We start from the raw sequence: 27,949 nt of genomic DNA, 5'->3' as shown, positions 1-27,949 counted from the left end.
GGGCAGCAACGCTTAGGGGCTCTGGGATGTTTTGGAGAGGGAAGGGAGTGCATACTATGGAAAATGGAAAGCTTCTAGAAGCTTCCTTTAATTTATTTTATTTTTATTTTTTTAATTCTCAGCAGTGCCATTGGATTGAGCACTGGAAGGAGAGGAACTTCCTGCTGCCATCCTGGCAACTTTTAAGCTGTTTTTAAAAACTAAAATAAAAAATGGGGTGGGGCGGGGGGGGGGAAACCCCAGGAAGCCATCTCTGTCACTGACAGAACCTTCCTTCCCCCCTGAAACATTACCCAAAGCAGAATAAAAGTTTCTGTTCCAAGCTTGCCATTTGAGCCCAGGTGACAAATTGGGAGCAACAGTGTCAGTATTATCCTACAAACAGTTTCTGTACACAAATAGTCGTTATTAGATCCTGGTCTAAAATTGAATTTATGCTAATGCCTATTTATAGGTTTTTGGACAACATTATTAGCAGGAAATAAACAGAGACACTTTTTTGTCTTTCATCTTGTTAAAGTGATTCCCTCCCTCCCCCCCCTTTTTTTAAATTCCAGGCAAATTCTAAGAGAGAACAGCTGTTTGCAAACCTTGCTGCATCACTTGAAGTCTCATAGTTTGACAATAGTCAGTAATGCATGTGGAACCTTGTGGAACCTCTCTGCACGGAATTCAAAGGACCAGGAAGCACTGTGGGACATGGGAGCTGTTAGCATGCTCAAAAATCTCATACATTCAAAGCACAAGATGATAGCCATGGGCAGTGCTGCAGCTCTAAGGAACCTAATGGCAAACAGGCCTGCGAAATATAAAGATGCTAACATCATGTCTCCGGGTTCAAGCTTACCATCTCTTCATGTTAGAAAGCAAAAAGCACTGGAAGCAGAGTTAGATGCTCAACATTTATCTGAGACCTTTGACAATATTGATAACTTAAGTCCCAAAACATCTCATCGTAATAAGCAAAGACACAAACAGAATCTGTACAGTGAATATGTTCTAGATGCTAATCGACATGAAGATGGAGTTTGCAGGTCCGAGAATTTTAATAGTGGCAATGTAACCGTACTTCCACCATATTTAAACACTACTGTACTGCCTGGCTCTTCTTCCTCAAGCAGAGGAAATACAGAGAGTTCTCGGTCTGACAAGGACAGGAGCTTGGATAGAGAGCGTGCAATGGGATTAAGCAGCTATCATTCAGCAACAGAAAATTCTGGGAGCTCCTCTAAACGAATGGGAATGCAGATCTCTACTGCTGCAGCCCAGATTTCCAAAGTGATGGAAGAAGTAAATATGCATATTCCACAAGAAGAGAGAAGCAATGGATCTGTAACTGAAATGCACTGTTTGCCAGAAGATAGGAATGCTTTAAGAAGAACAGCCGCTGCCCATTCCCACACAAATACCTACAACTTTCCTAAATCTGAGAACAGGACATGTCCTGTGCCTTATGCAAAAGTGGAGTATAAGAGAGCTTCTAATGATAGCTTAAATAGTGTCAGTAGCAGTGATGGGTATGGTAAAAGAGGACAGATGAAGCCTATTGAATCTTACTCTGAAGATGAAGAGAGTAAATTTTGCAGTTATGGACAGTACCCTGCTGATTTAGCCCATAAAATACACAGTGCTAACCATATGGATGACAACGATGGAGAGCTAGATACTCCAATAAACTATAGCCTAAAATATTCTGATGAGCAATTAAATTCTGGAAGGCAAAGCCCATCACAAAATGAAAGATGGGCAAGGCCTAAGCACATAATTGAAGAGGAAATAAAGCAGAATGAACAAAGACAGTCCAGAAGCCAAAGTGGAGCATACCCTGTATACACTGAGAGTAGTGATAATAAACACATGAATTATCAGTCAGCTTTTGGACAGACAGAGTGTGTATCTCCTTTCAGATCAAGGGAATCTAATAGTTCAGAACAGAACAGAGTTACCTGCAGTCACGGAATAAATCCAAAAGGGAGCCAGTCCATATGTCCAGTTGATGATTATGAGGATGATAAGCCAACTAACTATAGTGAACGCTACTCTGAGGAGGAACAGCATGAGGAAGAAGATCATCCAACTAATTATAGCATAAAATACAATGAAGAAGAGCACCATGTAGATCAGCCTATTGATTACAGTCTCAAGTATTCAACAGACGTTCCTCCTTCCTCACAGAAGCCATCTTTTTCTTTTTCAAAGAGCCCTTCAGTGCAGAGTACTAAAACGGATCATATTTCATCAAGTAGTGGGAATACATCAACCTCGGCTGGCTCAAAGAGACACAACCAGCTTCACCCAAATTCTGCTCAAAGTAGAGCCGGTCACACCCAGAAGTCTGCATCCTGCAAAGCACCCTCCATCAACCAGGAAACAATACAGACCTATTGTGTAGAAGATACACCGATCTGTTTCTCAAGATGTAGCTCTCTGTCATCTTTGTCATCAGCTGAAGATGAAACAGGACGTGAACAATCCACACGGGCAGGAGATACGGATAACTCTTTGAAGATAGCGGGGATGAAAGAAAATAGTAGGAGTCTGTCTGCAGCAGGTACTGTAAATGAAACCTCTTCAGCCTCACAACACATTAGAACAAAATCAAATAGACTTCAGGCTTCTAGCCTATCCCCTTCTGATTCAGCAAGACACAAAGCTGTAGAATTTTCCTCGGGTGCCAAATCTCCTTCAAAAAGTGGTGCGCAAACTCCTAAGAGCCCACCAGAACATTATGTGCAGGAGACTCCACTTATGTTTAGTAGGTGTACTTCTGTCAGTTCCCTGGATAGTTTTGAGAGCCGTTCGATTGCTAGCTCTGTTCAGAGCGAGCCTTGTAGTGGGATGGTGAGTGGTATTATAAGCCCAAGTGACCTTCCAGACAGTCCTGGGCAAACAATGCCACCAAGCAGAAGTAAAACCCCACCCCCTCCACAAGCAACCCAAGTAAAGAGAGAAACAGTCAAAACAAAAATACCCACCACTGAAAAGAGAGAGTCTGGGCCAAGGCAAACAGCTGTAAATACAGCTGTTCAAAGAGTACAGGTATTGCAAGATGCAGATACTTTGTTACATTTTGCTACAGAAAGTACACCAGATGGATTTTCTTGCTCATCAAGCCTAAGTGCATTGAGTCTTGATGAACCGTTTATACAGAAAGATGTAGAGTTGAGAATAATGCCTCCTGTACATGAAAACGACCATGGGAATGAATCGGAACTTGAGCAGCCAAATGACACAAAGGATAATCAAGAGAAGAAGACAGAGAAGCCCACAGAGACTGAAAAGGATATCCTGGATGATTCAGATGAAGATGATATTGAAATATTGGAGGAATGTATTATTTCTGCTATGCCAACAAAATCTTCACGTAAAACCAAAAAGCCTTCACAGATAACTGCTTCAAAAATACCTCCACCTGTAGCCCGGAAGCCAAGCCAGTTGCCTGTGTATAAACTTCTCCCTTCTCAAAGCAGATTGCATTCTCAAAAACATGTTAGTTTTACACCTGGAGATGATATGCCACGCGTGTATTGTGTTGAGGGAACGCCAATAAATTTCTCAACGGCTACATCGCTGAGTGATCTCACAATAGAATCACCACCCAATGAACTGGCTAATGCAGAGACAGGTGGTACATTGATGGAACCTGCAGAATTTGAAAAGAGAGATACCATTCCCACAGAAGGCAGAAATACTGATGATGCTCAGAGAGGGAAAAAGTCACCTGGGACTACTATTGCATTGGATGATGACAAAGCAGAAGAAGGTGATGATATTCTTGCAGAATGCATTAATTCCGCTATGCCAAAAGGGAAAAGTCACAAACCTTTCAGAGTGAAAAAGATAATGGATCAGATCCAGCAAGCATCTACATCCTCATCAGTAGGTGCCAAAAATCAGCTAGAAGCTGAGAAAAGGAAACCAACTTCACCAGTAAAACCCATACCCCAAAGTAATGAGTATAGAGCACGCTTACGAAAAACCACAGAGCCAAAAAGTAATTTTAGTAGTGAAAGGACCTATACAGACAACAAAGAGACAAAGAAACAAAACCTTAAAAATAGCTCAAGGGACTTCAATGAAAAACTTCCAAATAATGAAGAGCGTGCAAGAGGAAGCTTTGCATTTGATTCCCCCCATCACTACACTCCAATTGAAGGAACTCCTTTCTGTTTTTCACGTAATGACTCTTTGAGTTCTCTAGACTTTGACGACGAAGTGGACCTTTCAAGGGAAAAGGCAGAACTGAGAAAGGGGAAGGAAAGGGAAATTAAACCTAGTACCAATGCAGAACATCAGTCTGCAAGCCAGCAATCAAGCAGTAGAATGCAAGCTTGCCAAAAACACACTCCAGCCGGAAGAAAGCAACCCAAAACTCTAGTGCAGAAGCAAACTCCATTCCCTCAGTCATCCAAAGATATTTCAGAAAGGGCTGCAGCTTCCGATGAGAAAACACAAAATTTTGCAATAGAAAATACTCCTGTTTGCTTCTCTCGCAATTCATCTCTGAGTTCTCTCAGTGATATCGATCAAGAAAACAACAATAACAAAGAAAGTGAACCCAGAGAACAAATGGAACCATCTGATGCACAGATAGAACCAAGTAGACCACAAGTTTCTGGCTACGCTCCTAAATCATTTCATGTTGAAGATACTCCTGTGTGTTTTTCAAGAAACAGTTCCCTCAGTTCCCTTAGTATTGACTCAGAGGATGATCTTCTACAGGAGTGTATTAGTTCTGCCATGCCTAAAAAGAAAAAGCCTTCTAGAACAAAATCAGACAGTGAAAAAAATAGCTCTAGAAATATGGGAGGCATTTTGGCAGAAGACCTGACACTAGATTTGAAGGATATACAAAGGCCTGATTCAGAACATGGTTTCTCACCAGATTCAGAAAATTTTGACTGGAAAGCTATTCAAGAAGGTGCAAATTCTATTGTTAGTAGCTTACATCAAGCTGCTGCAGCAGCATCACTGTCTAGACAAGCCTCATCAGACTCTGATTCAATCCTTTCATTAAAATCTGGAATTTCCTTAGGATCACCCTTTCATCTTACACCCGACCAAGAAGAAAAACCTTTTACTAGTAATAAGGGTCCAAGAATTATTAAACCAGGGGAGAAGAGTACACTGGAAACAAAGAAAGTAGAATCTGAAAATAAAGGTATCAAAGGAGGAAAGAAAGTGTATAAAAGCATGATCACAGGTAAAGCTCGTTCCAATTCAGAACTTACAAGTCATTTGAAACAGCCTTTGCAAACCAATATGCCCTCAATCTCCCGAGGTAGGACAATGATTCATATTCCTGGAGTTCGAAATAGCTCCTCAAGTACAAGTCCAGTTTCTAAAAAAGGGCCTCAACTAAAGAGTGCAACCTCCAAAAGTCCTAATGATAACCAGACTTCTACTAGTTCTCCCAGAGTAGTCAAACCATCTGTAAAACCTGAGCCAAGTCCTATATCCAGGCAGCCGTCTCAACAGGGTGGATCAAGTAAAGGACCTTCTAGATCAGGATCTAGAGATTCCACACCTTCTAGACCACAACAGCAACCCTTAACCAGACCTCTGCAGTCTCCTGGCCGAAATTCAATTTCACCCGGCAGAAATGGCATAAGTCCCCCTAATAAACTCTCCCAGCTGCCACGAACATCTTCTCCGAGTACGACTTCCACTAAGTCTTCTAGTTCAGGAAGAATGGTATACACCTCTCCAGGCAGACAGATGAGCCAGCAAACGGTGGGAAAACAAACTGGGTTGCCCAAAAGTACCAGTGGTATTCCCAGAAGTGAATCTGCCTCAAAAGGATTAAACCAAATTTCTGGTATCAGCGGATCAAACAAGAAGTCTGATGTATCTAGAATGTCATCGGCAAAATCCAGTGGGAGTGAATCTGATAGATCTGAGAGACCTGTTTTGGTCCGCCAGTCAACTTTTATTAAAGAAACTCCAAGTCCCACTCTAAGAAGGAAATTGGAAGAGTCTGCCTCGTTTGAATCTTTGTCACCTTCCAGACCAGACTCTCCTACACAGTCCCAAACACAGACTCCAGTTTTAAGCCCATCCCTTCCTGATATGTCTTTATCTACTCATTCCGCCATCCAAGCTGGTGGTTGGCGAAAGCTACCTCCTAGCCTGAGTCCTTCTTTGGAATACAGTGATGGGAGACCAATAAAACGGCATGACATAACTCGGTCTCACTCAGAGAGTCCTTCCAGGCTGCCAATTAACAGATCGGGGACTTGGAAGCGCGAACATAGTAAACATTCCTCATCACTTCCTCGTGTGAGCACCTGGCGTAGGACTGGAAGTTCTTCCTCAATTCTTTCAGCTTCTTCAGAATCCAGTGAGAAGGCAAAGAGTGAGGATGAGAAGCAACATGTAAGTTCTTTTTCTGGACTCAAGCAATCTAAAGAGAGTCAAGCACCAACAAAAGGTACTTGGCGAAAGATTAAAGAGAACGAAATTCCTCAGATAATGACAAGTCCTCCTCAGAATTCCTCACCAGGTGCTACCAATGGTTCCGATTCAAAAACTCTCATTTACCAGATGGCACCTGCCGTCTCAAAGACAGAAGATGTTTGGGTGAGGATTGAGGACTGCCCTATTAATAATCCTAGATCTGGAAAATCTCCCACAGGGAACACCCCCCCTGTTATTGACAGTGTTTCGGAGAAAGGGAATGTGAATAGCAAAGATCTTAACGGAAAACAAAATGCAGGGAATGGGAATGTCCCTGTTCGTACTGTGGGTTTAGAAAACCGCCTGAATTCATTTATTCAAGTAGATAGTCCAGACAAGAAAGGAACGGAAACGAAACCTTTGCTAGGCAACCCTGCCCTTGCCCCAGAGACTAGTGAAAACACTGTTAATGAACGTACGCCATTCAGTTCCAGCAGCTCAAGCAAACACAGTTCGCCCAGTGGTGCTGTTGCGGCAAGAGTGACTCCTTTCAACTACAATCCAAGCCCCAGAAAAAGCAGTGTGGATAATAGTTCCAGTTCCACTCGGCCATCGCAGATACCAACGCCAGTGAATAACAGCACAAAAAAACGAGATTCAAAGACTGAAGGTACAGATTCAAGTGGTGCCCAAAGTCCTAAGCGTCATTCTGGATCCTACCTGGTAACTTCTGTTTAACAAAGAATTTTCATGTGTTAATGCTATATGTGAAACTTTTTAATAAAACTATACAAAGTTGGGGTTTTTTTGTTTTGTAAATAGCTTTGATTCTTGTAGAGGGTCCTTGTTCTGGAAGCCATATTTGATATTCTTTGTCTTCACTAATAATATTTGAGGGAGTCCCAATTTATTATTTAGCAATAAAATTGCTAAAGCGATTATATTTGTACAGTATGTTTTACATATATTTAATTAACATCCCATACCTTTAATTGTTTAGGTGGGGTGGGGGTGGGGGTATTCAGGAAAGATGAACAGAGATTAAAAGAGAGAAATCTATTGCTATATCACTCATTTCTAGATTTGCAAAATGACTAAACTACATCAGGGAGAAATTGGTATTTATGCAAAAAAAAAAGTATTTGTGAAGCCACTTAACCTTATAATTAATCATGTGGCTGTGAAATTCACAGTAATATGGTTTCTGCTGAACAAGCCTGTTTTTTCTGCATGGATAGAACTGATGGTTCATTTTCTGAAATGATGATAAACATTTCTGTGGTCACATAATGTGCATAGATAGTTATGGTGTAATGATTTACCTTTTGGTTTTGTGCTCCGAAAAAAAGAAGAAAAAAAAGGAAAATCTGTGTATGTGTAACACTTGAACAAAATTATTTTACCAGAACTAGATTTTAACTGACAGTAGGTAGGACTTTTGCTATGCTGTAACTTGTTGTATATTCTGGTATTTGAGGTGAGATGGCTGCTCTTTTATTAATGAGACATGGGTGAAGTCTCAACAGAACTAAATGAACATTTCAGAATAAATTATTGCTATATGTACATTTTGTTGTGTGTTACTTTTGCAGTACATAAGAAATCGATGTTTTAGTATTTTTGAGGAATATTCGTATTATGTATTAATGCACTTACTCAAGGCTTGTTGGGGATAATCTATATTACATTGAAGTCAGTAGAAATATTCACATCAATTTTAATGGATCTGGATTGCACCTGTGGCCTGTTACAGACACTGGTACTCTTCCAGTTTATAGTTGCTGTTAATAGACTCATGTATATCTACGGCATTCAAATCAAGCATTGGGGTTTTCAGTTGAGATTTTAATTGGTTCCAGGTACAGAAAGAGGCTTAAAGTAGTACTTCCACACATATATATATACATATACATACACACACAGCTTAGAGTGCTATTTGGTGTACAAATAAGAGTTTTTCAGCTTTGGAAAAAATGGGGGAAGGGGGTTAAGATTGGAAGCTTATTTCAAGTTTGTGGCATTTAAATAATAAAAAAGAAATTGGGTAATACTTTGGGACTACTATACTAAATGCAAGTGTCTTATTAGAAAATAAGATTTGTACATTAAACCACACTTAACTTTGGTTTAACTCTAACTAACTTTGTATTCACATATGCTTTGTCTTAAGAGACCTTCATTAGACTGTTTACAACAGAAGTACTCTGCTAAACTTAAGTGCCTCTATTCAAAAATAGCAAAATGCGTGTGCACGTGATTACAGTAGTAAGCAAGTCAGTTTTGTTTCTCAGGCTGGTTTTCATTATTAAAATCGTACATGTAATTGTTTAATAGAAGGGTTCATAATCTGCTGACAAATGTCCTCAGATATGCCATCTTAACCGTTGACATTGGGGCGGGGGTTCTTATCGTACGACACACTAGAGAAAGTGATCTTGTATCAGTTATAGTTTTCCAAAACCTGTTAAACTCTATATTAAGCTAAAATGATATTAACATATAACATGCATTTTCAATCAATTAAGCAGTCCGGTTGAAACATCAGACTTAAATCATGATTTACATTAAGAGGGCACAATGCAGCAAGCCTAGGGCCTACTCACTCTCCCCTATCCTCTGGCATGGGTGCAAGGAGGAAATAGGAAGCTTACACTTTTGCTTTTGATTAGCCACAGCTTAAGTGCGATATCCAAATCCTAAACTGGTAAATCTTAACTATGGTTAGTGAAAACAAGCCAGCTTTGTAAACTGTGTTTTGAAGTTGGCTTGTTTCCTCTACCCATCATTAAGACTATTTACACATTGACTGGGTTTGGCTGTCTAAAATAGAAATGACAATTTCTGCATTCTTCATAGCAGAATGCAAGGCCAAGGCTTTCTGTTGTTCATCCTTGTAACTGTAAACCATGGTTTAATATTAGATGCAAACACCTAATTTGACTCCCCCCCCCTTTAAAAAATGGCACATAGATTAGCTGATTAATCCAAAAAGGCTTTTAAAAAGCCGGTTTACAAGAGAGTAAAAATAAGTAAGCTTACAAGTGGGATATCTCTTAATAAAAATTATTGTGTAAGAAAATACACAGCGCCCTATTCCTAATTCTCTGTCAAGACTATATGGGTGGGATTCACCTGACAAACCTCATCAACGGAAGCCCCACACAAGGGCTTACATCAGGCATAGCCAAACTTGGCCCTCCAGCTGTTTTGGGACTACAATTTCCATTATCCTTGACCACTGGTCCTGTTAGCTAGGGATGATGGGAGTTGTAGTCCCCAAACAACTGGAGGGCCAAGTTTGGCCATGCCTGGCTTACACAATGGGGCTTCCTCCCCCCCCCCGACCCACATGCCCCCCAGTTGGCTTGGGTGTGTGTCTCACAAGAACCCCCAGAACAACATGCACGTGGAAGGGAGCGGGAATTGATCTGTCTGATAAACTGATTCACTTGTGCAGGCGAACATTCGTCTTAGTGTGACCTTGAATTCCACTCTATGTGTATTTATTACTTATACTTTTTGCCTTTTTAAATGGGCATATATAGTGGGCATACCATATTGGTAGACTATCTTATGTGGATTGATCCCTGCCTATCTTACAGTTTTTATGATACATTTATGTATCTGTTTCGGTGTAACTTATGTACCACATCCAATATGGATTAATCAATAGGATCAGAATTTGTTCATATATATGATTCCCTTCCATTTCCCTTCCCACAGCTGTTAAAATGGGGAGCACGGCTAGGGGAAAGCCCACCAAAGGGGTTGCATGTATCCTCTGTTGTTGACTACCAGGCTTGAATGGCTACTTGACGTCACTGATGCTCTTAAATTTGTACTTGCTAATTACTGCTATTTTTACTTCTAATGAATTTAATCACTAGTTTATAGGTCTGATGCACCACACAGTATGGCAAAGCCAAGTCAAGAAACTCAAAGCATCTTCTTTTCAATTCCATTTGACTCTCCTAAAGCTTTTCTGCTTCCATCCTGAGCTCTGGAACTGAAATTCTCCATTCCTTTGATAGCTGTGAGTCACGGTACAAGCCAAGAGCTTTCTTTTCTGTAATTAAATTCTGACTTCAACTGAAATAAAATGAAATTAACTAATAATTTGATAAGATTAATTTCGTCTTTTTTTAAGCCCAGGAAAACCAGAAATGTGTAAAGTGTCATGTTCAACTTTTCCTTTTTTACAATAAGTGTACCTTTAGTTTCAATGTATGCGGCATACAGACATATTTATTTTAAGGCTGTGACCATATCTGTATTTTAAGCCTATTATTGCCCATACCTTTCCTTTAAAGATTATTCATTGAACTGTGATTAACTTGAGTCTTCAATGAAATAATTTATTGTTGCAAGTTATGTACTTTATACTTTTTCAGAAACCTGTAAGCTATGCGTTACTATTCATAATGTAATGTCAGTATTCTGATACATTTTCATTTCTCTGACAAACCCACCGTGACTTAAGATCTCTGAGGTAGTTGTTTTCAAAGTAGTATCTCTGACTCTTGACATGTCTGAGAAGTCAACTTGAATTTCTATGTATATTTTTAATGTATGAAAATGAAAAAATTAAAATTTGAAATTTTGTGTTTAACAGAAATTAATTCATAACTGTATAGTTGAATGACTTCAAGGTTAGAGTTCTCAGTTTTTCGGTGTTGCTCATGGGTCATGTACATAAAAAGCTTCCAAAGTGAGCATGTTCAGTCCAAAAACCTTTATGTATGTGTTACATGTAAATATACAGCAAACTGCCATTAATAAAATCCAAGATATTTAGGTGTGTCTTTAATAAGTCACCTTAATTCCTTCTTAAGCCAGGTATCATTGTATAGACAAACAATTGCAAATTCAAGATTGGCTATAGTTTGCTCTGCTTCTGCTTTGTGTTAGGTGTCGGCAAGAATGGATATTTGAACAGAATTAGACTATGTAAAATGGAATCTGAGGATGATAAATAAATTCTATTTGATAGAGCAAGATAGTTAACAAACCCAGTGGAGATCTTTGCTTAACATGTCAACTTTCAGAGCTCGTCTCAATCTTCAGGGCAATATTAATTTTACAGTGTCTGTATTAACTGTCAAGCAAGCACACTTTTCAAGTACACATACCACATTTTCACAGCTTAGAGTTAATAAATGTGTATGGACAATACATTTGTCACTTGTCTGTCGCCCTCTTTAAAATGTTCTTCTCTGGACCAGAAGGTAGTGAGTGACAGCTTTTAAGTGGAGAATCCCGTGGTGTGTGTGTGTATATATATATATATATATATATATATATATATATATATATATATATAAAACAACAATCTTTTTGATGTAGCCTCTTTAAGCTTCTTGATGGTGACCTTTATGATGTATCCTCAATCTTGAGCCAAGAAGGGATGTTAAAGGCCCTGTACACAAGCCGCCTCCTGAAAAAGGGCTAAAATCTAACATGGCCAAATGCTTTTTCTTTTTTTAAAAAAAAACAAACCAATAAATAAATAAACATCTGTGTGAGTGTATGATTTTGTAATTAATTTGTTTGCATATTAATTTGTTTCTGGACTTTATTTTTAGAGCACTTTCAGTTTCTCTTCTCCAAACTGTGAATCAATAGCTGCATGTTTAGTTGAGCATGCTTACACATCACAGCTCCTTGTCAATATGCCTTTACTATCATTTGTTCATTACAGTGAAATATGGAATTAGACCTAGAATTAGATCCATTAAAGATATGAAGATGCCAACAGAAATGGAACAGCGTATTGCCCTAAAACACTGTTAGTGGGACACCATATTGCATTTACCTTTTTTCTGATTCAAGTAGGTTTGCCCATTCGTGCTAATGGGAGATATGTGCATGCTTAGCATTATAATCTTTGCACCAGGGTTAAACTTGGAGCTCACAATTTGTGATCAGATAACTCCTAGGTGTTTTCAGTTTTGCTTCCTGCATTCTATTTTATGCAAAACCTTTTTGCAATTTAATTCTTATTTCTGAAGTTCTTGCCGTTCCTCCCAGCTTTATGTCATCTGAAGTTTTTTCTTTCTTTCTAAATTATGTGTTTTACCATAAAACCAACATACGGTTTGATTCCACCTGTACCCCAATTTCTTATATACCAACAGTTTTACAGTGAAGTGTAACTTGTTTCATTTTAAATGCATTCTTTCAGCTTAAATTGTGTTGATTTAAGATTTTGAGCCACTGACAGATGTTCTATCAAAGGTCTTGTTAGCATGATCCTATGTTGGGATTTAAAATGAAAATTATCTTTTGTTCTGTATCCCCTTACTCTAAAGAGCATGGCTTCAGGACTCCTGGAACACAAAACAAAATGGGGGAAATCATCTTCAAATACCGTTCGATGTTTAGGAACTTGTCTTGTACAGAGCCATAATACTGGTTCCATCTAGTTCAGTATTGTCATTGGTGACCTGTCTGCAGTCGGTATTTTAAACGAGGGTCATTCCCAACCTTACCAGGAGATTGAACCTGTGAGCTTTCTGTAAGGTATGTGTTCTATCATTCAGCTACTGCCTTCCCAGGCTCTATTGCTGGAAATAGTAATAACTACAATCTAGACAGAATTCAGTGGGGGAGATTTAAGCACATGTGTATTCCTTCCATTGAAATCTGTGGCAGTCTAATATTTAGGCTAGATCAGTGGTTTCCATACTTTCCTCCCATGGACACTAAAATTGCTGAGGGCCTTTGCAGACCACTTCTTTTTGCTTTGTAGGTGCTAGGTGCTGTATGGTTTTTAAATGTATCTTTACAGAAACACCATTGAGGACATGGTTCACAGACCACTGTTTGGGAATTCCTAGATAATGTCTCAACATTTGAAATTTAAAAAACAAACCCTACAATTTCAGTATAAATATTAGGCATCAGCTATAGTTGATGAGCAATATCTATATTTAAAGCTTGATGACCTTTGCAGAAAACATTCACATTGAGTTTAACTCCACTACCAGAAAGCTGGATTCACTTAACATACCTAAAACACATTCCACCCTGCTTACCCTTTTCTGAGATTCCGCAGTCCAAGGAACATCCTTTCCCTGTGGCCCACACTGTGTACGCTCCCTCCCCCCTATTTCGAATTCTAATGTTAGGATGAGGTTGTTAGTTCCCAATATGCTCAGGTTTGTTGTGCCTACAATCGTACCTTGGTTCTGGAACGTCTTGGTACTCCTACGTTTTGGCTCCCATATGACGCACACCCAGAAGTAAGTGTTCCGGTTTACGAACTTTTTCAGAAGCCGAATGTCCGACACAGCTTCTGCTTGGCTGCAGGAAGCTCCTGCAGCCAATCAGAAGCCACACCTTGGTTTTTGAACAGTTTTGGGAGTGGAACAGACTTCTGCAACGGATTAAGTTTGAGAACCAAGGTACGACTGTATTTTGGGGAGCAGACACTGGAAACTGTCAGGTCAGGTATACAGACTATTCAACATTTCTTTAAATGAGCTTCCTAATGACAGCAAAAGTCTAGGGAGTGGCCTTCAAATCCTTAACCTGCAGGGAAATCCAAACAATTGCCACTATTACATCATTCCCTTCCAAAAGATAAAAAGTTAGTTATTAATTTAATGTAGCCTTGAGGTTTTTATCATATCTCGAGGTTCTGGAGCTCTCATAGCTTTTCCTCCAATCAATAAATATGCCGTCTGTGCACATACAAATGTAGTTCTGCTTGGAATTGACTAAAGACTCAGCTGTATTTTTCAGGACTGATCTGCTTTTTGTTAGGAGGTGCCACCACTCTGCCTGCATAATCCCTTCCTGTCCCATCTGTTAATTGATCCGTGTTACAAGCTTCTCTTAGCCATTCCTGCCAGATGAATGAATGTTAATGACCGCCTCAGGCAATTCAGCACCTTCTAGTACTCTTGAAAGCTTAACCTAAAATATATAGTCTGACTGTACATGGAGTATACTATGCTCTGCTTGTTAAGGGCTACTTCCCATGTTACTTTTCCCTATTTGTGTTTTGAGAATTCTAGGATACAGAGTTGCCTGGAAAATGGCTAAATGCTTGTACAGTCATACCTCAAAAGTCGAACAGAATCTCTTCCAGAAGTCCGTTTGACTTCAGAAATGTTCGGAAACCAAAGCACGGCTTTGATTGGCTGCAGGAAGCTCATGCAGCCATTTGGAAGCCGTTGGGTGTTCGGCTTCCAAAAATAGTTTGCAAACCGGAACACTCACTTCCAGGTTTGCGGCGTTTGGGAGGCAAAACGTTCGAGAACTAAGCTGTTCGAAAGCCAAGGTACGACTGTAATGTGAAAGTGGTCTGATACGGTTCTTCGGCAGCAAGGAACTTTGCTAGATGTATACCTCAGACTCTGTCAAACATGTATATGATAAGCCCTGCTCCATTGAATAAGCACAGGATGCCTTCGCCTGGTGGCACTGTGGCCCATAGATTGCAGCAAAATACTGGGCTGCAAATACCTTGCCCAGTATCTTATCTGTGTGATGGGCTTATGGGAAAAAGCTGTCCCATGATCCCTTACTGCAAGGGGGAGGGGAAAGCCTATAAAAGGCTGCTTCCCCTGGAGCTCATTTTGCTTTGAGAGCTTCCCGCCCGCTTGCCCTCGGGTTAGAGCCTTCACTGAGCAATTTTGGGTTGCTGGTTGACAGGGCCAGAAATGCTTTTTTCTCTTACCTGATTGGCACTTGGTTGGGGATTTTTTAGCATATCCCACAGTGAAATATGGCTTTCCTTGGTTAGGCAGTAGAAATCAGCAGAAATGGCATTGGTCAGGATCAATATAGTATAGTGGACACCCCCATAAGGGACCTGAGGGGAAGATTGACCACAGCAAACCCAAGCGAGGATTCGGTATCTGCCTGGTTGGAATCTGCACCCTAGTCCCCCCCCCCCCCCGTGAGACCTCGTTTGCTTGGCTTGCACCACAGCAAGGTTCAACATTGGCCGACTCCCATCATACAGGTTTGGAGCAATCCAAACCCAGTGGATCCATTCTATCAACATGGGCTTATGGAATGATGAACTGATCCTGGGACCCAATGCCATGCCAACCTTTGTCCTGCCTGCTGCTGTCAATAAAGATTTGGCCTGATTTTATCCCATCACCATTGTATAGTTATTTTGCTGCGCTTATGGGTCACATAATGCACCTGCCTGGGCAAAGACATGGCCAGATTTTGGAACAGTGTTGAGTTTTAAACACATTTAAAAGAACAAGTACAGGGAGAAGAAGTTGTTATGGTAAGCTTCTTTGTACGATGCAACATAGTAAAACATGCAAGTATTTTAAATTAATGCTTGCTGTTACACGATACATTCCAGATTAGATTTGATAAAGAATCTTAATTTTAATTCAGATCAGTTTCGGTTGAGCACAACTATCCCCATCTAAAGAATTTGGCATGTGCCTTGCTTGCTTAAGCATTCTCATTACTAAACCCTTTTGAAAGCACAACTAGAACTAAATCATCATGTGTGTTCAGTGATAAAGAATTGAAACATGATAACAGCTTACTAAAGATAGGAACATGCTTGTAAATTTGCCAGTGAAATTGTTAGAGAAAAATGACTTGTGCAGCACACTCGAATTACTTTAAGATCCACAGTTACCTTGAGCCAGTTCATTTGGATCAATTGTACATTTTCTTGATACAATTGTACTTAAAATCAGTTACGCTTCCAAACCTAAACTAATTGCTGATTTCATTCCTTACCAGTGCTGTTGCTCCATTTAATGATTAATGAGTGAGGAGGTAGGGTGACTCTTGGGATTTGCCCTGGCTGTATGCAGGCAGCAGTGTGATCATCAATGTACACAGCTGGAGCAGTAATTGCCTGTTGAGACTTGCAGTGCACAGTTAATGTGTTTCTATTTGGATATCAAAACATTAACATGTTGTTAGACAGAGCTTGTACTGCTTGAATCCAGGTTGCCTTAAAAGGAGCAAAATATTTGGAAAACTACACTTGATAGATCAGCTATTTGCATGGCTTATCGGCCTTTTGTATTTCCCCTGAAAATTAAATCTTTCCTTGCATTTTAAAATGTGTGGTACATCTTGGTGAGCCTCCAGCCCAAGTGTATGTAACAATGATGTGCAGTCACACAGGACCAGGAGTTCCTGTCTTGTCTCCTAAGTCAAAATGCTAATTCATATCTTAGTCTTTTCCTGTTTGAATTATGGTTCTGGAGGAGACTCTTGAGAGTCCCATGGACTGCAAGAAGATCAAACCTCTCCATTCTGAAGGAAGTCAGCCCTGAGTGCTCACTGGAAGGACAGATCGTGAAGCTGAGGCTCCAGTACTTTGGCCACCTCATGAGAAGAGAAGACTCCCTGGAGAAGACCCTGATGTTGGGAAAGATGGAGGGCACAAGGAGAAGGGGACGACAGAGGACAAGATGGTTGGACAGTGTTCTTGAAGCTACCAGCATGAGTTTGACCAAACTGCGGGAGGCAGTGGAGGACAGAGGTGCCTGGCGTGCTCTGGTCCATGGGGTCACGAAGAGTCAGACACGACTAAACGACTAAACAACAACAACAAGTCTTTTCCTAATTTGATTACTATTGTCTCGCTTCGGTCTTCCTGCCTCTCTCCATAATTTTGTTGCAGCCACGGTCATTCACCTCTCAGCGTTGCTCAGACCACACAATACCGACACTCTGGTTGTTTCCTCCCCACATGTTTAGAGTAACATGTACCATGCACATCTATGGCACTGTATAAACATGTCAACAAAGGCAGAGCACAATCAAGTATCAATAAATGACTATGTGACAAAGTATACTGGAATAAAAGCATTGAAGAAACTAGAGGGCAGTAAGTAGAAAATATTCATAAAAGTAGCAGGTGGGGACTTTGATCTAGAGATTTCAGCTGCAAAAGTGAGATATATTTCTGCTCTGGGGGGAGTTGCTGATACACCCGGGCAGGGGGGGGGGAGAGTCCCAGAGGATCCTCACCGGTGGGAAACCTTTTTCAGCCTGAGGCTTGGATTCTCTCAGCAACTTTCCAGGTTCTGCATGGCAGCAGTTGGCAGGCCCAGGGGCAAAGTGAGTGGCACAACAGATGACAGATACTTTTGTACAGTAGGCTACATTATAGCTTTGCAGAAGATACTACACCCCTCTCCACATTTCCGTCAGCTAAGCAAGAGGTACTGTCATCACAGTTCAAGGCCACATTCAGTCAGGTATAAGCATTCAAGGAGAATGAGAAGCAGGACTAATATGGCCTGTGGCTCCTTAATGTCTAATGTGCACTGCTGAACCTTTGCAGCAGGGAGACTGCTGTACAGTTGTACCTTGGATCTCAAAGACCTTGGCTCCCAAACAAATTGGCTCCCTAACGATTAAAACCCAGAAGTGAGTGTTTCAGTTTTCTAGCATTCTTTTGTAACCCGAACATCCAACATGGGTTCTGTGCTTTGGTTTCCAAACGTTTTGGAAGTCGAACGGACTTGCGGAACAGATTCCGTTCGACTTCCAAGGTATGACTGTACTGTATTATCAGGGTCTAATAATCTGGGAAGCCTACATGGGTATAACAATCTCCCTGCTGCAAAAATTCAGCCCTAAGGAACTGGAAAAGTAAACATGCATCTGTAGAAGAATAGCTTTCAGAAATAAGGTGGCTTTGTAAATTTACCTGGAAAAATCTTTGTTCCAACAAAATCAATGCGAAAGGTGGAAGATTTTTTTTACTATTTCATTTAAAAGAATAGCTTGGATGGTGTGCAAAGGCACAACAGGCATTGCTCTAATGACTGACTGGATATTATGGAGAGTCATAAAAGAGAACCACGCCAGGGAAATACGTATGGGAAGGAATAAAGAAAGGAGAAAGGGTGACCCTTTTGTGGTTTTGGATTGTAGCCAGGGAAATAAAATTTGTGTTTTCTTCTTCTTACATGAATTGTAATATTTTGTGCATGTTGAATAATTGCATTAAATAAAACATCTGTAAAGACATAGCGCTCAGATTTAAGAAAATATTGCAATAAAACTTCCAGCTGACCAGGAAAACACAGTTAATATTGAGTCTCGTAGCACCTTTAAAGGCTAGCACATTTATTATAGCATGGTCCACAAAAAACCTATGCTATAAATGTGCCAAGTCTTAAGGGTGTCACAAGACTCTGTATATTTAACAGAGTTTGAGGTCTAAGTATTATTTGCAAAAACTGCATTGCAACGCAGAGCAGGGAGTCAAGCCTATGCAGTCTCTGCTGGGAAATGCATTTGGAATTTTAAAGCAAACTGATGTATCTTCTCTGTTTATGTAAGCTTTAAATGCAGCCTTTGATGTTCTGTATCCTGCCCTGGCATGTATTTTTAAAAATGTAATTTTATCTAAGGTTTCACTGACAATTGGCCTGACTGACAACTGTAACATACAGCCAAATGTTAATGTTACATTCTCAGCATAGCTGAACCTTTATATAGAACCAAAGCCGCAGCAGATTGCAGCAACAGTGGGGCGTATCCCACGTTTCCCCAGTGTCAGCATTATCTGTTAGCATCTTAAGCAGCAATTACAGTTTACGCAGGTGTGTCTAGTGACATTCCTTTGTAGTAGTTCTATTAATATTTGATGACAAAAACACTATTGCTGCATTGACATAAAGCACGGGCAGAGAAGTGAAATTCATACATGAAGCCTTGCTATGAATGCAAATTAGGTTTGCTTGGTTCCCTGGGGGAGATCCTTGAGGCTGAAATCATATGCACAGTTACTCGAGACAAAGTTCCATTGAACAGATTAGATTTATGACTGAGTAAAAAAACACATAGGATGACACTGTAAGAGCACTAAAGAGCTCATCTGCAAAAGTTTTCCATTAGATATTATTTTAAGGCATGTTGTAAAACAGGCCAGAGAGGCCCCTTTTATAAATAAAACTTACACCCAAAAATAGTGGAATGTGTTAAACACTTGTGAACAATATTTTAGACCTGAAACCGTCAAATTTACCCATTTGTGCCATCTGGAATGGAATGGCCTGGAACACCAACTTCCTATCTATCTATCATCTATCTATCTATCTATCTATCTATCTATCTATCTATCTATCTATCTATCTATTATACCACCCTTCATCCAAGGATCACAAGGTGATTTATAATACAAAAACAGAAAAATACATAACATAGTAACAAACAAAACAATAATACCTGCACACAGTTTAAAAGGCAGAAGGTTGGTTGATTAGCCAAAGGCCTGGGAGAAGAGTAATGGTGCCTGGTGCCTGTTTAATCCAATCAAATTCAGAAGCTATACATGGATAAATAGGATTGATACAATAAGCCATGAAATGTCTCCAGAATACACATTCCCATGCACATCTGGACAATAAACAGCATTTTTAAAAAAGAAAAATGGCCTTGATTGCCAGCCAAATGCTAACCAAACCAACCAAGTTCATAAGTCATTTGGAACAGATGGGAATGATACTATATCTGATGCTCTGCAATACTGCTTATCCCCCACCTTACCAACCAACACCACCATCCTTTTCTAATGCCAACCACCCTGCAGTGGCACCTACCCTTGGAAAACTAGGCTTGTATCCAGCGATGTTGTCCTATTAGTGCAAGAGGTTCCACCTGTGCAATGAAACTTCCTCTCCCATCCCACGCTCCAATCTGTTCTGGGAGGATCCCAGACACAACCCCTAGAGAACATGCAAAGATTATAAGAAATAGTTCCCTCAGCCAAGAGTGTTTTATTACAAGCCATAGAAAGGGGGTAGCTAGCCCACATCACACCAATAAGTTTTGGCCGCCGGAAATGTGTTTACACACACAAACACCAATCCTCTGAATCTGTGATGCCATTTTTTTATGGTGTCCCAAATTAATTAACCTTATATTACTAACTACTCCTGTAGAACCCCCCCCTACAATACCGTGGTGGCAAAAGGTTCTTTTTGTGGCCCTATCTTTAAAACAAAAACCAAAACCCTGACTTCTCTTGAAAGTAACTCGTGGTGATGCTGAAACGTGTTGTGCGCCATCCAACCCACCCTGCAACTTATCCATTAAAAAATAAAATAAATAAAAACGATTTAAAACAGCGTAGAATAGATGATGGGCATAGAAGCCAACTCCTAGGGGATGAAGTCCCAAAAAAATATATTTGAGGGGGCTGCTCCCCCCCCCAAGTTGATGGGCATTGTCATTCAAACAGTGTGCATGTGCTGCGTCTTGTTATCGATTATGCAGGGCGGGGCTTACCTGCCTCCCCCCCCCAAAAAAAATCTTATTCTACTTGGCACTCTTGGTGATGGGAAAACCTTTCAGAAAGCAGACTTGAAACCTGCCGCCCTCGCCCATCCTCTCCCCGGAGAGTTTCTTGTGTCTGGATGCAGCCCTCGCTCCGAGGGAGGTTCTCTCTGTCACCTTCCCTTCCCGAGCCTCTCTATTATTATTCAATAATTTTTATTTTAATAATAAAAGAGAGATTTCGGTGCAGCCCGCGGCTTCTCCTCCCAAGAGCTCGTGGTTTTGCCTCTCAAATAACATCCCCGAGTGGCAGCGCCCCCCACTCTTAGGCTGCGGCAATTCTGTGCCCACTTACATGGGCATAGCCAGGATTTATGTGGGGTGCGTGCGTGTGTGTGCAGAACCTCAGTTAAGTATTTTGTATTGATTTACTTGGTTTTTTGGTGGGGGAGGGGGGCAGCTGCCGCTCCCTGCGTCCCCTCGGCCCCGCCCATGCCCACCTCCCCAAGAGTAAGCCCCATTCAACTCAGTGGGGCATATGGCGGCACTACGCTGCTTGCAACTATCTTGCCTTCTATACTGTGCTTCTATCTAGCCACCCGCCGCTACGCTAACATTCTGATTGGTCCGCTTTGTTTCCCACTCCCGCCCACCGAGGGGAAAAAAATAGAGGAGATGCTAATTTTCTTAAGTCTATGGTGCAACTTCAATTCTCGCGAGGCGGTAACCTTTTCCCTCTACAATTCTCGCGATACTCAGAACCACTGGCCTCCCATTGGTTCGTCCCCAAAGCCAGGACGCTCTCTCTCTCTTTCTTTCTCTCTCGCTTGCTTTGCTTTTGAATGATAGTCCCGTGACCCATTAGCGAAGGGCAACGTTAGCGGTGGTGAGGGCGGGACGTCCGGTCCTGTCTCTTTCACCCCCCTGTTTCCCGTCTCCCATTGCGGCTCGGCCAAACTTCCGCTGAGCTGTGCTTTGAAGGCCCGGCCTGGTCTGCCGGCGGCGCGGACACCATGGCTTGGGCTGCGCCCTCTTTGCCCAACGATAAGTCTCGGTAACATGCGGTGGCGGTGCTGTCCGCGGTGCTGTGGGTTGGGGACCCCGAGGGGGGAAGGTGGTTATTATAAGTGGCCGTTATTCTCTTGGCGGTGTCGCCGCGCCTGCTGCTCGACGGCTGTGGCAGCCCTTGGATTAAAAGCGTATTTATAAGTAATTAGAACCGCGGGATAACTGTCTGCTGATAGCCGAGCGACCTGGTTTCAAATTCGTTTTAATCTATTAGACCAGTGGTTCCCAACCTTTTTTTTTGGCCATGCCCACCTAAGCATCTCTAAAATCGTGATGCCCCCCCCCCCAGTGACATATAATTCTTATTATTCAAAAAGTGAACTCCTATTTACGTGGAGGAAGCCTAAAAGGCCATTCACTTGTTGATACCTCATTCTCGAATTGCCCCCCTTGAAAATCAAATTGTTCACCTGTGGGCGTCTCCCCCACGCTGGGAACCACGGTATTAGACCATAAGGGTTTTCGTGCATTACTTAATGCACTTTTTGTAATTGGGGAAGCAAAATAATGTTTCGGAATCAAGAGACGTACTTTCTTAGATGGTATACGTGGAAGTAAGCATCCTCTTAGACCTTTTGCAGAACTGTGGCCTGGCTTTAACACAAACATGCATATGGAGATCCTTCCCACCTATTATTATTATTATTAAAAGACATGTATTTCTATGCTTTTTATGCTGTTAATTTGCTGCAGTTCACTTAAGGATGTATTCATCTTGTGTTAGAGATGGGCCCCTTTAAGATGATGGCTCACACTGGCAAGTTTTATGGGCACTTAAAACAATATAAGTGGAATACATGGTATATATTGTTGCAGTATAGTTCTTGTTCAGAGTGTCCACCTGGCCCATGTCTAGCATTCTCTGTTCCATCCACACTCCCTTATTTTCAGGGTACACTGCAGTGGCCATTGAGCAAGCTCAATCCTAAATAGGTTGGTTTGAGGTTTCCCCATTTTTTTAATACTTCTGTAAACTTTTTGTCCTGTGAACCACCCTGAGACCTGCAGGGATAAGGCGGTATGCAAATTAAATTAATAAATTAATGAATTAATAATTTAGGTTCCTCTAATCTTGCCAATACCACCTTCTTGTATGTGGATGGTGCTGTTTTGCTAATTAGGCTAACATTTGGATATCTGATTGTTATTTGCTGTATCGAATATAATGTGTCTACTGCCTGGTTAAACAAGAGATGCATTTTTAGTTGATTTAATTTTGTTCTTACTCAATTGATTAGTTAAGTATTGCAGCCTTTGGGGGTGGTAGCCAAAGCCTTTAGCTCCATGCTTCATATTTGCAATCAAAGTGAATGGGAAAGTGTATTTTCTTTAAAAAGTTGATCATGCCATTCTCTGGCAGCTGTAACTCCACTTTAGTTGGCTCAAGGTGGGAACTTGAAAGTTGAGTCTCAGGCTGAGTCTTGGGGTGGGGTACAGCACTAAATATTCTAAACATACACCAGCAGCTTTCAACTTGTGTTGCTTTTCTCTTGGCATAGGTTCATCTGCATATATCCTGCCTATATAAATAACAAGAAGACAATAGCAGAAGGAAGAAGAATACCACTTGAGAAAGTAATTATGGATTGGGGAGGAGCGGGTCACATTTATTTATTTAAATATGTGTAAAACACACTTTCATTGGATATACAATATGGGGGTGTTCAACCTAAAAACATAATACAGCAGTAATAATGTTGGGTAAAAGAATTGGTAACATTAATAAAACTGGTTGGCAAAGAAATTATAAATTTAGTTATATACCCTTTTTATATATTGGAGCAATTATACCCAGCTTCCACCCTTCCGGTATGCAGCCTGAAATGCTTATGTATGAATTTAGTTATATACATACCATGCATAAAAATATTTTGTAGAAAGGGGGAGGAGGGAATTAATGATTGCATACATTTTTAAAATTACCTGTGCCAAATACCTAAAGGATTTACTACTCCCTTCCCATCGAAGAGCCTTTATGCACACGATGTTAAATGCTTTCCCTTCAGCAGATTCTCACATACTCCATATCAAGCCCATTTGTGTGCCTGCAACCAAGAAGTACCAGATTCAATGGACCACATTCTCTTAGATTGCCCTTTACATAGCAGACCTCTCCAACTGATGCTGAGTAAAATGTTGCTTCTCCGGTCCACAACTCCGAGAAGAAATCAAATGAGGTTCCTCCTAGCAGATCGGGGCAAAGATACCACTGCTCTAGTAGCTTCCTTTTTAGCCACAATTTTACCCGAAAGGGTTTCCATCCCTTTGGGAAATAGCCTGGGTGTAGCAGAACATCTAAGTGCACACGACCACAGTGTGACCCTATAACCCTTGACAGCTTCACCCTTGTCCTTTTAATTATCCTAGTGATTTGAAACACTTTATATTGTGATGCCAATAAAGGTATTTGATTTGACATTTTTAAAAATTATTTACCAGAGACTGAAAGGGCTATGTCAGCCCCACCCCACCCTGTATTCTTAATGCTCAGAACACCAGCTCAGAACATTTGGTTCTTGCCACAGTACTTTTAATATCTCATGTTGGTGCAAAATAATACTTACTGAACTCTTCATTGAGCATTTTTTAAAGTTTATACACAAGAAAAGCTTTATTACTTGGAGTAATCAACAATTTTAGCTGCACCTGATAGTAACTAAAAATGTCTGACTCTTCTAGGCAGTTGAAAATCCAACATCTACAGAAATTCAAGATGTATGTGCAGCAGTTGGACTTAATGTGCTTTTGGAGGTAATAATAATGTTTAGTTCTCAATGTAATTGGAGAATATACCACAGGTATACATGTCTGTCCACTTTAGTTTTATTTATGTTTTTTTGTATTTACTAGTTGCTTGTTTTTACAAAGAGTAAAAGTATGTGTACTACAAAAAAGTGTTCATGTTTTTAATGGTAATCAGAGGTGCTTAGATTGGAAAGCACCTTAAGAGTAAGCTATGAGCTATGGAAATAATGGCCTACCTTATGGAACTTGTGTTTACTAAAATAATGTGTGAAAAACTTGTGCAAACTAATTGTTCAGTCTTGAGCATCTTTACTCAGAGTTTAGTGTGGGTCTTACTAAATAGTAAGTGGACTTCATATTGCAGTCATAGTATGCATGTATTTTTAAGTAAGCCTGGTTATAAAATGGTAACCTTTTCCCCAAATGCTAGAAAAACAAAATGTATCCCAGGGAGTGGAACCGTGATGCACAGTATAGAGGAAGAGTGCGCATTCAGCTGAAGACAGAAGATGGCAAACTATGTCAGCCTCAGTTTCCAACACGTGAGTGAGATTAGCTTTCTTAAATTATAAATTATAACTAAAGACACCTAAGTTTAGGTACCCAGAAGGTGTGTGTGTACATGTAGGGGTGGGGAGTCCTGCAAAAACCTTCCTTACAAAAAGGGGCTGCTAGAGGTGGTACTGCAATCTTATAGCCATATGAGACCACCCTCTGCTCCCTAGGGAGCACTGTTTTCCTAGTAAAAACTATACATATACTCAACTACCAGACCTTTCAGTACAAGAGGCCCCTTCCCCATCTCTCTGACTTGATTTGGGCTTAGTGTATTTTCATCTGCACAGTATTAAAAAAAAAATTCTATCAATGCAAATGCTAGACCCAGGGCCGGCCCACCCATGAAACAATATGAGGCAATCGCCTCAGACAGCAGGATCGCCAGGGGCAACAGTTCCCGATGTAGATATTTATTCCCTGCCCCCTTGTTCCTGATATAGAACTTCCCTCAACCCTTCTTCCCTGGCAGAGAGGGGAAAGCTATTTTGTGGTTTGCCTCAGGTGCCAAAATGTCTTGGGCCAGCTAGAGCCCTTGATCATTTTCAAATACTTCTGTAAGCATAAGTCTAAATACAGTAGACATACATTAAGTTACTGTTCTGCTACCTTACTCCAGCAGGACCCCAGTTTTCTTTGTGAATGGAAGGGCCCCTTCCATTCACAGAGGGCTCTTTCACAGCCAAACCGAACCATGTTACTTGAGAATGGGTTCTTCTTTTTTGTAGCGAAGGAATGTGTGTGCAACCCACCCATGTTTTGTTTGGCTGTGCCCACTCTTGCCATTACAGCCCCAGAAGGTTAGTTATGAGGGGTTGTGACCTTGGGCTGAAAAATGCTCCCCATTTCTGCTTCAGGTGACTAGTTTTGGGTGGTTTCCTGTGTAACTTCCAGTTACCTTGTAAATGCTGCAGCGGTGGTGGAAAATGGAAGGGCTTTTTCGTTGCGTCTTCTCTCATTTTTCCTTTACCTCTGTCGTCCCCCCCCCCCCTTAGGTAAGGCAGTGATGCTATATGCAGCAGAAACAATTCCTAAACTAAAAACAAGGACACAGAAAATGGGAAGCAGTGACCAAAGCCTACAGCAAGGAGAGGGAAGTAAAAAAGGTAAAGGAAAGAAGAAGAAATGAGTGTGGCTGGTACATATGCAATGTATTAAGATGAATATAGATGAAGGGGATTATTGGCATCTGAACTGAAAGTTGGAGAAACAAATGGGAACTGTCAAAACTTTCTGGACTGGACTTCATTTAACTTTTATCTAATGCTACAACAGATCAATTGGAAATATATGGAAACATCTACTTTAGTATTTATACTGAAAATGTTGTCTATTAATGTGCAGAAATACATTAAAAATGGATACAGTCAATACTTCATAGAACTGATTGACCTTGATATGGTCCAGATTGGTAAAGATAACAGAGGAATAGGTTAATTCAGTGTTGTATGAGGCTTCTAAACTGATTATTCTCATTATTAAAATAAACAACTCTTTGAATCAAACCGCTTAGAAAGCACGGTTTTAAAACTTCCTCAGTCTAAAATAACTGGTTTTAATTGGTATTTTAATTTTACATCTGAATCACTCTATAATGGAGCTAGGCAATCTGAAGACCCCTCATGAATGAGGTATGTTGTAACATTTGTTTAGACTACTTGTATAGTATTTGAATAGTCTAATGAATGTGGAACGCAGACTACAGACAGATTTGCGTATTAAACAATAGTCAGAAGTTTATCCAATTTGTAAAAATGTATTTAATTCTAAAATGTTTATGGGGTAAAGTGTAAACTATTTTGATGTTGCTTCTGCAATGTTCCTGATGGTTTAGCATATCTGTTATAATGCTTTTAGATCATGATACATAATACTATAAAAAAAATCACTTTAAAGAAATTATTGTAATTGGATTAATCCCAAAGTACCTTGGGCCAATATATGTATACTCGTTCTGCTTAAATGAACTTGGTTACCCAACTGTTACCTGAGACTAGCATAATATCATGATAATACAAAATTATGACACATTTAAGTTGGTGAATTGTTTAGCCAAAAGTCATGAATTCTTAACAGGATTCGAGTAGTGATACTGTGGCAGAGAAGTGTAAGTTCCTGTCACATCAAATATATTATATTTTATGCACTTAGTGCCGCTCCTGTGTTCCAGTTTGCAGCTCTCGTGGTGCTTTGTGTTGTTCAGCCAAATCGTCTTCAACTTTTCAGAGTTGAGCCCTACCTTTAGACCAAATATGTATATATATTTTACCATATTTGTATGGTTCTAGCGCTGCTGCTGTGACCTGCCTTAAATGAGGCTGCAAATCAATAGTGGGTCCTAACCTACCAGTTGAAGACCAGTAGTTTAGTCCTCAATATCAGAACCCAGAGTGCATGATTTTAAATTTGCAAAATGTGAAAGTTTTGCCAAATTCCTCTAGATGGCAGCAATGTTAAACATGACTTGCTCAGTGGAAAGTGTGCTGTTGGACTTGCTCTCTTTTAAGTTTCCTTAGAGTATTTTTTAAAAATTGCCTTCTAGCCTAGTCTTGTCTTTAAATGATTTAAGTCATAACATGTTTGCAAATAATGCTTTCTTGCTGTTGTCATATTTCCAAAATGTCAGGGTGACACAAAGGACTTCTTTATATATTATACATTACTTTACAGAAAGTACATCTGTGTAGGGAAAAGTATGTAAATTGCCTAGTGAAGTGGAGGGATTTTTGTGTTATTGGAAGAGGCTTCAACACTGTGTTTTTACAGCAACTCCACAATTCTTGACTTAAAGGCCTAGTTATAGAGAAACATTTTTGCCTGACGCCCGAAGATATGTAATGAATGTGCCAAGCAAGCCTCCCTGGGAAGAGCATTCCACAAGCAGGGAGCCACCATCTGGCTGCCCTCTGGATCTCTCACAGAGAAGGTGCACATAGTAGGACCTCGAGTGATT

At 40.5% G+C, this 27,949-nt stretch overlaps 2 protein-coding genes across 5 annotated transcripts in view; both read left to right on the top strand.

Annotated features, from left to right (window-relative positions):
- APC (APC regulator of WNT signaling pathway) overlaps window positions 1-11,190 on the top strand; it is a 62,388-nt gene extending 51,198 nt beyond the window's left edge. For all 4 annotated transcript variants that reach the window (XM_081930349.1, XM_081930346.1, XM_081930347.1 and 1 more), the window contains one exon: window positions 558-11,190. In XM_081930349.1, coding sequence (XP_081786475.1) covers window positions 558-7,134 — 6,577 coding nt within the window. In that variant the 3' untranslated portion in view covers window positions 7,135-11,190. The remainder of the gene's footprint in view (window positions 1-557) is intronic.
- A 10,341-nt stretch (window positions 11,191-21,531) lies between these two features.
- SRP19 (signal recognition particle 19) lies at window positions 21,532-27,146 on the top strand. Its single transcript, XM_081930832.1, has 5 exons — window positions 21,532-21,682; window positions 23,196-23,271; window positions 24,376-24,447; window positions 24,872-24,983; window positions 25,992-27,146. Exons 1-5 carry the CDS (start codon window positions 21,642-21,644, stop codon window positions 26,123-26,125), a joined length of 435 nt encoding a protein of 144 aa, XP_081786958.1. The 5' UTR covers window positions 21,532-21,641; the 3' UTR covers window positions 26,126-27,146.
- The last annotated feature ends 803 nt before the right edge of the window (window positions 27,147-27,949 follow it).

Source organism: Podarcis melisellensis, assembly GCF_964234715.1.
Source record: "Podarcis melisellensis genome assembly, chromosome: 11".
Taxonomy (NCBI): Eukaryota; Metazoa; Chordata; class Lepidosauria; order Squamata; family Lacertidae; genus Podarcis; species Podarcis melisellensis.
Note: the sequence above shows the minus strand (reverse complement) of the source record. Positions and strands in the feature narration are given on the sequence as shown.

What these genes read in the sequence shown, in the direction of transcription:
- SRP19 (XM_081930832.1), top strand. Translation starts at nt 21,642, where the DNA reads ATGGCTTGGGCTGCGCCCTCTTTGCCCAACGATAAGTCTCG. An exon ending in GACTTAATGTGCTTTTGGAG is followed by an intron (nt 24,448 to 24,871) that starts GTAATAATAATG and finishes CCCAAATGCTAG; the next exon opens with AAAAACAAAATGTATCCCAG. An exon ending in TCAGCCTCAGTTTCCAACAC is followed by an intron (nt 24,984 to 25,991) that starts GTGAGTGAGATT and finishes CCCCCCCCTTAG; the next exon opens with GTAAGGCAGTGATGCTATAT.